Source organism: Rhinolophus sinicus, chromosome 5 (genome assembly GCF_057876585.1).
Source record: "Rhinolophus sinicus isolate RSI-liver-muscle chromosome 5, RSI-T2T, whole genome shotgun sequence".
Lineage (NCBI taxonomy): Eukaryota > Metazoa > Chordata > Mammalia > Chiroptera > Rhinolophidae > Rhinolophus > Rhinolophus sinicus.
Window position 1 is genome coordinate 27733250 of NC_142505.1, and position 9210 is coordinate 27742459.

The 9210-nt window shown below is 42.9% G+C and overlaps 1 protein-coding gene across 1 annotated transcript in view; it reads right to left on the reverse strand.

The window, feature by feature from the left end:
* The window catches only part of KCNH8 (potassium voltage-gated channel subfamily H member 8), a 323786-nt gene extending 316677 nt beyond the window's left edge, over positions 1-7109 (reverse strand). Inside the window, exon 1 of the mRNA XM_019726038.3 lies at positions 6351-7109. Within this exon, the coding sequence (XP_019581597.2) occupies positions 6351-6426 (76 nt within the window). The 5' untranslated portion in view covers positions 6427-7109. The remainder of the gene's footprint in view (positions 1-6350) is intronic.
* Positions 7110-9210: the final 2101 nt, after the last annotated feature.

The following is a 9210-nucleotide window of genomic DNA, read 5'->3' on the forward strand; positions in this document are numbered from 1 at the left end:
TTTTAGCCTCAATGACAAGTGCTACACAAATTAGCAAAGTAAACAGAATAATGTTTTTGCCCTTATTATATATGAGCCAATCACTCCCACCCAGAAGTCATTTATTATATGAAACCCTCCCAGAGCACTTTCTCAAAGAAATTATTCCTCCCTCATCCAAATGTGCACAGCCCTTTGCCTACACCTCCTGAATATTCTTATCCATTTCCCAACTATATTATAATAATTTGTGCACACATTTATTGTCCTCCTTGAGAGAAGGACAAGCTTGATTTATCCCAAAGATCCTAGTATAATGGCTTTGTATATATAGTCAATGTTGATTAAATATCGTGAAGAAATGATTGATGGACTGACTGAATGAATAAAGTAAAGATTTCTCCAGAGGAACCGTGCCCTCACAGAAGTATATTAGGTCTCGCATATCCCAGAAACTGGTAACTCAGGACCCTCTATATGTTTCTCATGCCAGAAGAGGGCTCATGCAATGGCCTTTGGCCTACAGGTGATGTCAAATGCGAGAGCCTAGAAAAAAATAAATTGTGGGCATAACTTCCATTCTTAACATATTAGCTATCCATTTTCCTCTATACAATGATATCAAAACAAAATTATCTAATATTTTTTAAGACTATATAATAACTTTTCTTATTTTTATATCTCACTCATCAAAAGAAACGCATTTCTGGTAAAGACATAAATCCAATTGTTGAAGGGAAGTTATGAGAACCCCTGCGATAAGTCACATGCAGAGTAAAGAATGCATCTACAAAGTCATCCTTCCTCTCTACTCTGTCCTCCTTCTCCCTCTCACTTTCTTCCTTTCTAATTTTTAGTAAACCTGGAATAAAGCTTAAATAAAGAACATTATTTACTTAAACACAGCCAACATCAATTTATCAGGGCATAGTGTGGAGTTTCTTAAATCTGAAACATGGTTAGAGGCATGAGAAAGAGATGGAAAATATACTGTTTCAAAAAAGTCTACATAATTGGCCCGGAAATGCCCTGGTTAACAAGGTTAATAACGTGGAAACAGTCCAGTCACTTCAGGCTGCAGCGACCTGCCTTGGGTATCATTCTTTGCTGATGCCACATTCTTGGGCTGGTCCCCCATCCAGTACAAGCTGAAATACTTGTACACAGACTAACACAGACTTCATGTAACCTTCCTTATCCGGAAAGAGAGAGCACCCTGTCAAGAGGCTGGGAGTATATTCTGAAAAATATTCCCACGTCTCTCACATTACGTCTAGATCAGAGCATAAAGAATCTGACAGCACAGCTCACTATCCATGCCATAGGCTAGGTTTACTCATATGCCATCACTAAATGTGAAGGAAAACCCTCCCTCTTGTGAGTTGGGCTTTGTATTCACAAAGATTTCAGACATAAACTTAGAAGAGTTTACGTGCATACAGAATTACAGAGTGTGTTCAGTAAAGTTGTTTCATGGATGAACAAGTGTGAGAACATTAGGCTTTGTATGACAGTACAACAATGCAATAGTGACTGCAGTAGATACAATTCTAAGATGGCACCCAAGATTCCCAACTCCTGTGTACACACCCTATTTAATCCCTTTCCCTTGAGTGTGGAGGACATGTGATTTTAGATGAGACTTTACAGATGGAATATAGATCCATAATCACTTGACTCTGAGTTAGTCAAAAGGGAGATTATCCTGGGTGGGTCTGACTTAGGTGAGTTCTTAAAAAGACACTTCTGTTTTTCTTGAAAAAGTCAGCTCTTCTGTTGTGGAAAGGCCTATAGAAGAGGCCATGTGACAAGAACCAGAAGGCAGCCTCCAGTTGCTGAGAAAAGTCCCTGACTGACAGCTAGCAAGAAAATAGGGACCTCAATCATAAAACCACAAAGACCTAAATTGTGCCAACAACTGCGTGAGCTTGGCAGCAGGACTGGAGCCTCAGTGAGACAACAGCCCCAGCTGACAACTCGTTTGCTGCCTTCTGAATCCTGAGCAGAGGACCCAGCTCATCCTTGCCTGGATGTCTAGCCCACAGAAAATGTGATGTAATAACCACTAAGTGTGTGGTAATTTATTATACAGAGATAGAAAACTAACACAGGAACTATCTTCCTAAACATAAAGAATAGGAATAAAAGAGACTATAGAGGCATGTAAAATATAAAAATACAAAGAGTCTTTATAAACTTCCATGTGTGGGGAGATATCTGTGGAGTGCCAGACATTTCCTTGAATGTTTTCACATAATAGCCTTTTATAGACAGACCCATACATAATGGAGCACATTTTTTTTTTTTATTGGCTGAATGCCTTTGATGTTATTCTCTAAACTACAACTCAGCAAAGACTTAAGAAGATCTCCACTGTCTCACCTTATTCTTCCCTCTTCCTATGGCATTGGGTACATTACCCTTCTCTCTCTGTTTCTAATATTGACAGATCTATATATCATGATGAAACCATAAAGAGGAAAAAGAAAAACCACTGAGAATTGCCTCTGTAAAGGAAGTATTTAGATTTTAACAAATTTCCTTGGACCATCTGAAGAGGCAATACAGGAGTATATAAAATATACACAAATAATAATGAGTTCTGGAGCACCATTATTCTGAATGCTGTGACTAGAATCTCCTTGTTAGAGTCTACTGGGCTACAAACTTCCTTTAAAGCTTAAATTTTGTCTCACCAACCCCAAAGGGGAAGTAGTCTGGCCAAATTTTGATATGACTAGAAAATGTAGGCTAATACACCATTATGTTTGAACATGGACATTTCCCCCTGAAAGTTTTATATTCTCACAAAAATGTGTTTTTCTCAAATGCTACTCTGTGTCAAATATTTGTCCTGAAAAACTGTTTTATAAAATACGTACTTACGTGTTCTCTTATCAGACTTTCCCTTTGTCCAGATTAATATTCAGGTACTTAAAGCAAAAGTCTACTAATAAAAGACTTTTTATAAATACATTAAACATGTTTTAAAAATGGAACTTTGTAGGGATGAACTGTATGCAGGTCGTAATAGTAAGAGTGTGTGTGTGTGTGTGTGTGTGTGTGTGTGTTAGAGTATTTCAAGTGAAAAGTGTGGCTACATGTAATGAGTCAAATAAATTCACTGGAGTTACTTTTTCTCCCTAAATGGGGTACACATATTCAATACTTGCAAGGTTTTTAGTTAGTTTAAGTCTCATTTACACTTCAATTGAACACAAACAGGAGAACATATTTCAAGAGCAAATATATTTTAGAGGAGTTTTATATAAAAAATTTTATATTTTCCAAGTTTTTTAAAAATTATATTGTATATGAGAAAAGATAGTTTCAATTAGCTGTCCACAATTTTCTTTCAATCCTGACAAAGAGCTCACTTCTTAACTATTAAAAGGAAAAATATCTTATTATGTAAAGCAATAAAGTGTCACTAGGTGATAAAATATATTATTAACTTGTTTTATGTTGCCCTGATAATACCTCAACTGATACATTAGTTAAATTATGTTATAGGCTTATATTGTTATTTACTTATTTTATTTTCCTGTCAAAATTTTTAGATGATGTTTTCAGTTATTTTCCATTATAATATTAAATCAATAAAGCTAACAATAATGCTACATTGTGGTTAAGTTAGCAAAGTGGTTTGCTAGGGTTGTTGTTTGCTCTCTTATTTTTTCATCAGAATTGCCCAAGATAAAATAAAATAAGAAAATAACATGACTGTAAAATATAACTAACAAATATTGCAGAAAATGTACCACATAAACACATTATATTTTGAGTACAATAACATTATTCACTTTCCAATATAGTTTTTTTAGGGAGGTGGGGGTGACAACTTTGCAAATTTAAAACTTGCAAATAGTTTTATCTTGCACAATAAAATAAATGGCTACTATAAAAACAGATCAAGAGAAAGAAGGATAATCATAAGAAAAGAGTTTCAAGGGTAGTAATTAAACTTACTAAAATTGTGTCAACACAGAAAATATAGCATAGTCCGATAAACTAAATATTTAGCACAGGAAATGGTATGCCCATGATTCTAGATACAGCAAAATTTGTGGCTAAAAATTTGCTTCAAGTATTTTAAAGTTTCAGGTTATTTAAATCCTCACACAATTCAAACAAAAAAGCAAATGAGAAAATGCAATCCTCCTTCATTGACTGGTGTTTGTTGGGATAAAGGGTATTCATTAAATGGTGTAAACAAAACCTTTTATGTTACTCATCACTTTGAAATTTGCTTCACTGATTTTCAGATTGATATCATACAAAGATATCACACAAAGTCTTTCCCTGCAGGAATTCCCCAGACCCTGCAGAGCACAGACCAAGTATGCTCTCCAACAGTTTTAGTTTTTTATTATGATTATTACTATTCTAAATGCTGATGTGTGACTGTGGTCTTCCCAAAGAAAGATTTAAATTTTCTAACCTTCTATTTTATTGACATTAATGTGTAGTAAAAATAGAAAAACACCTACTCACTTGTATACATCTCTCTCAACATGCCCTCTGCTTATCAAATGTTATAGTGAGAGAGGTATCTTCACACTAATGAGCCAAAGCCCCTCTCATTAACAATTGATATCTACATATAACCCGGCAGTAATTCCCAGGACTATGCCAGGATAATTCACTAAACATTGCACTCCATTCAACTTTAAATGACAATAAGATAAGCAGTTACCAATCACCTCATTTTCAATAGATACATTTGTGACCAAGGTTGGAAGCTTTTGGGATTTAAATTTGTAACTTCAGAACCAAACATCCACATGACAGACCAGTTCCTAAGGTAGTAAATACTAGTATCCACAATCATGCATGGTTAACGACGGCAGTGGTGAGTTTGTGTGGTGGCTGGGTGGCGGAAGAATTGGCAGTGGCAGGGATTTAAAGTTTTATTACAACATTTCTCTTATTATCTAAGGAAGACAGATATATAATAGCATTGCACTTTACTTATACTGCCTGACACATCTAGATTATAAAAGGGGAAAGAGTGGCTAAAGCTAAAGATAAAAACCACTGGAAGAATATCCAAACCACAAGTAGACTGGATGTCAAAACTGAAAAATGAACAGCATCAAGTAAATGCTTCATTTCTCTCTCATGTAAACTTTCCCAGCAATTCCTGAAGTGCAAAAGTCCAGGACTTTAATTCCCAGCATCATAAGAGTGTGTATCTAGACTACTGGAATGGAAATAGGATTAAATATGCTCTCCTATATCAGCTCCAAGAAATACTGCCATAGTAAAAAAAAAACAAAAAAAAAAACAATGACACTAGATGAAAAAGCCTTTAGAAAAAAAATGAGTTTCTATGAGTCTTGTGTAATAGAAAAAAGAAAAGATGGCACACAGTAGAAGCATAAGCTAGGAGTAAGGTGTGGATATGCATAATGAAACAAACAGAGCATTTGTTGGAGGTGAGAGTACAGACTCCTTATTACAGGGAGAAAGCGTGCTGGAAAGACCAACTAGCTCAGGAAGGGAGCTTGAGAAGCCTAGAAAGGAAAGGGGACCTGACCGTGGTCCTGAAAGAGAACACTTGGGATGATTACGCACAGTCTCCTCGCATCTACACACCATAACCTTCGTTTTTAAAACTGTAGCTTAAACAAGCTAAACGTCCACTAATAAGTCGTCCCCCCCTCAAAAAAAAAAAAAGGTCAAAACTTTCTCTGATGATTAAATCAGTCTTTCTAATGCACAGTATTTCCTTTCCCAACAATATCTCCTCGAGTGTTAGGATAATTTCAGGATTGAGAGGTATGCTATTCTACTTTAAAAGCAGGAATCATGATTCTGACACACTCACAACGCTTAGACTTCTACAGAAAGCTTACATTTGGCAATCCTGGTCCTAGTTTGCGTTTCTTAAACTCAGATGGGAAATCATGCCTACCCGAAAGACATCACAGAATGAAGCTTTACGGACGAAAATCATTCCAAACTCTCGCTATCACCTAGGGAGACTTGAAACTGTAGAACGGTACGATGGCATTTCCCCAAATGGACAATTCCCATTCTCATCTCATAAACTTAATGAAAACCAGTTCCTTAAAGAGGTACCAAAATACAGGTCCCACAGTGAACACGGCATTAGTCTTTCTCCAGGCTCTTTTCCCAGCCCTGACAAGCCCAAGAAGTCATCGGGGCCAACTACACGAAAGTGTTCATACGGCGCCGAACCATGGGAGGAAAAAAAAAAAAAAATTCTCCGCACAAAAGACACCTTGGCAAGAACAGAAGAGAATTCATTTCGCTGGTGCAAAAATGAAGGTGGGAGCGAAAGTAATTTATACGAGAAAAATCATCCTCAGAAAATACGGTACAACTCGTCGAAGTGCTAGACTTACGTGTTCCGTCAAAACGGGTGGCGATGGTGTCGAGGAAGGTGTTCTGGGGCGCCAGCAATCCTTTCATAACCGGCATTTTTCCAGCGTGGTATGAAATTCTCCATCAAAGTTTGTCCAGAAGGATGGTTCGAGAGGAAAGTGCCAAGAAGGGAGAAGGGGAGCGTGATGACGGCGGGGAGGGGGCCTGGCGTGGCGGTAGGGCCGATCAAGGGAAGGGGGAGGATGGAAGGAGAGAGGGAGCGAGTTCCCGCTACCGCTGCTCTGGCAGGAACAGCCCCGAGAGCGCTCGCGGAGCCCGCCCCACACCTCCAGGTTCAGCCCAGCGCAGGCTCCCTCCCTCTCCCCCTCCACCTCTGCCAGTTGCCGACCTTCCCCCCCCCCGCGCCTGTTCCCCCCCTTATACACAGACACTGTCCCTCCGCGGGCGGTAGTGCCCTCTAGGCCGCCGCGTGTGCCTCGCCCCCCACCCCGCCCGCCGGAAAAGAGCCCGCGGTGGCCCGAGTCGCAGCGCCCTGAGCTAAGGCGCTGGGGTCGGGGAGGGCAGCGCTCGACGCTCGGTGGCGCTGAGCCTCCCGGTCTCCAAGGGGCGCGGGGAAACGCAAGCGAGCACAACTCCCACCCCCAGAAGCCAGTGAACAAAGACCCCTTTGTTCCCGCTTTGTCCCTCTCCCGGGGAGACCGGAGTCCCGTGGGAGTGGTATTGGAGAAGGGGAGGAGACAGGTCGGGGCAGGTACCAGGCCTCCGCCTAGAACTTGGGAGGGGTGAACCTCTTCCCCCCAGTGGCGTCCAACCCAGAGGAGGCAACCAGGAGTCCCAGGGGGAGGTGGCCCCCTTCCGGCGCACCTGCCATGGGGAGTTCCCGCGACCTGAGCAGGGCTGCCTGGAGTTGAATGCGTGACCCCCTCCCCGGTGACCGGGTCTTTTAACCCGGGAACTGGTACGAAGCGCCGGGGTTTTTCCACCTATCCTTCCTGGGCTCTAAAAATGAGTGTTTCAGCCCCTCTCCCCAAATAGTCATTGGTCTAAGCCATTCTAAACTAAACTAAAATAAGAATAGCTTTTTTTATGTGGACAATGGATGGTTTCCCACTCTCCGGTAAAATGTGGATAAAACATTTCTAGAAAACTTTGCTGTTTTTATTGAGGGGCAAAATATAATGTAAGTAAAAACGGTAAAGTCGCCTTGTAAAAATAGCTTCTACACAAATTAGCCTAGTCCGCTCCCTCTCCCCCTGCCCAACTGCGAGTCTCCCTCCAAGATTGGCACCTCCAGGCAGAAAACCTGGCCGAGTTCCAGGAACGGCGAGCGTCTTGGAAAGCGAAAGTGGTCTCTCCCGGCCTCTCTCGCCCTTGCTCACGCGGGGACTCCCTCTCTATCACGTTGAGCCAGGGAAAGCCAAGCCCAAACCTGGTTGCACAGCCAGGTGGGAGTGGAGAAAGCCACCCGGAGCGGGAATTCAACAGAAAACCCTGAAAGGGAAGGCGATGTGGTAGGAAAGTTGAGAGCCAGGTGTAGAAAAACAAACGTGAGCCCAGATGCTGCTGCACCCGGAAGGAAAGGAGGGGGGAAGCGAACAGGTGTGTAAGCCTTGGCTAAGGGCAGCTTGCATCCCCGCCGCCTGGGAGCTCGGGCGTGGCTGGAGATGATAGCGCCCGCCCCCCACTACTGCTGGGGGGAAGAGGGCTCCTTGTTTGAACTCTTCCAGCTCTTGAAGCGTAGGGGTGGGCCAGGGCTTCGGCAGGGCAGGGGTGTAGGGAGGGAGGGAAGTATCCCCCTGTCCCCGCCCCAGGTCCCCCTTTCTCGTGATGCACTTCCTGCGACCGAGGATTCCCTTTGTGTTGAAATTGAAGCGGATCCGGCCACTACGCGGGGCTAGCGGGGCGGGGCTCGCCGGGCATGGAGGGGATTCCTTAGCGGGCCGCCCTAGGCCTGGCGCTTGGCGTGGCGTCTCCTGCCCAGCTGGACTCCGCGCCTGGTCCCCAGGCCACTCCTGTCCTCCGCGCCATTCCGGGCCATCCCGAACCAGCTGAGCTTTGCAGAAACCGAAATCACGGAGGTGGTGTCCCCCACGCGGCGCGCTGAGCCAACTGCGGTTGGCTCTGTTGGCTCCCTCTTGGGAAGAGCCGGGAGAGAAAGACAAGGGAGTCCCTGGTTCTGTTTGGGTGGCGCGTCCAGTCCCAGAAAACCAAGACTGCTGCTGTCAGTTATTGAAGTTATAATATTTCTGTGAGATTAATAAAAACATGCTTTTATTGCTGCTACTGTTATTTAGCTCTGTAAATTAACTGCAGATGCTGAACTTATTCAAAGATAAGATTTATTTTTAAGTCTTATGAAATTTGCTCATGAAGCCATTAAGCCAGAAAAACGCCTCCCTTGAAGTGGCTTGAAGTTCATTATTGTGGGGACAGAGCCAGGAGTGCAGTTTCCAGGCTCTCCACCTCACGTGGAAAGGTGCTGGCTCAGGTAGTAAATGACCATCAACTGTGATCAGCTGTGGCTAGTTGGCTGTCAGCTGTAACCAGTGAGCCATTGGCCACTAATATAACTGCTGTGGCTACACTAGCAGCAATGGGGGGCTGGCAAGAAGATGGTGGCTGAGCTAGCAAGAATGATTTGCAGTTAGCAAGTCGGTCGGTTGGCAGAGAAGCTGGCGGCAGGTTGCAGATTCTGTGGCTCCTGCTTCCTGTGTCTCCAACCCAGCCACCAGTGAGACTATAGTGGTATGACTCCCCTATCTGTGGCTCCATGGGTGTTCCTTTTTGGCCTAGACACATCCTGCGTTCTTATGTGGGGAACAGGAGCAGAGACCCCGCAAACCGCCCCGAACAACAATCATGAAATATATTAGTGAAAAC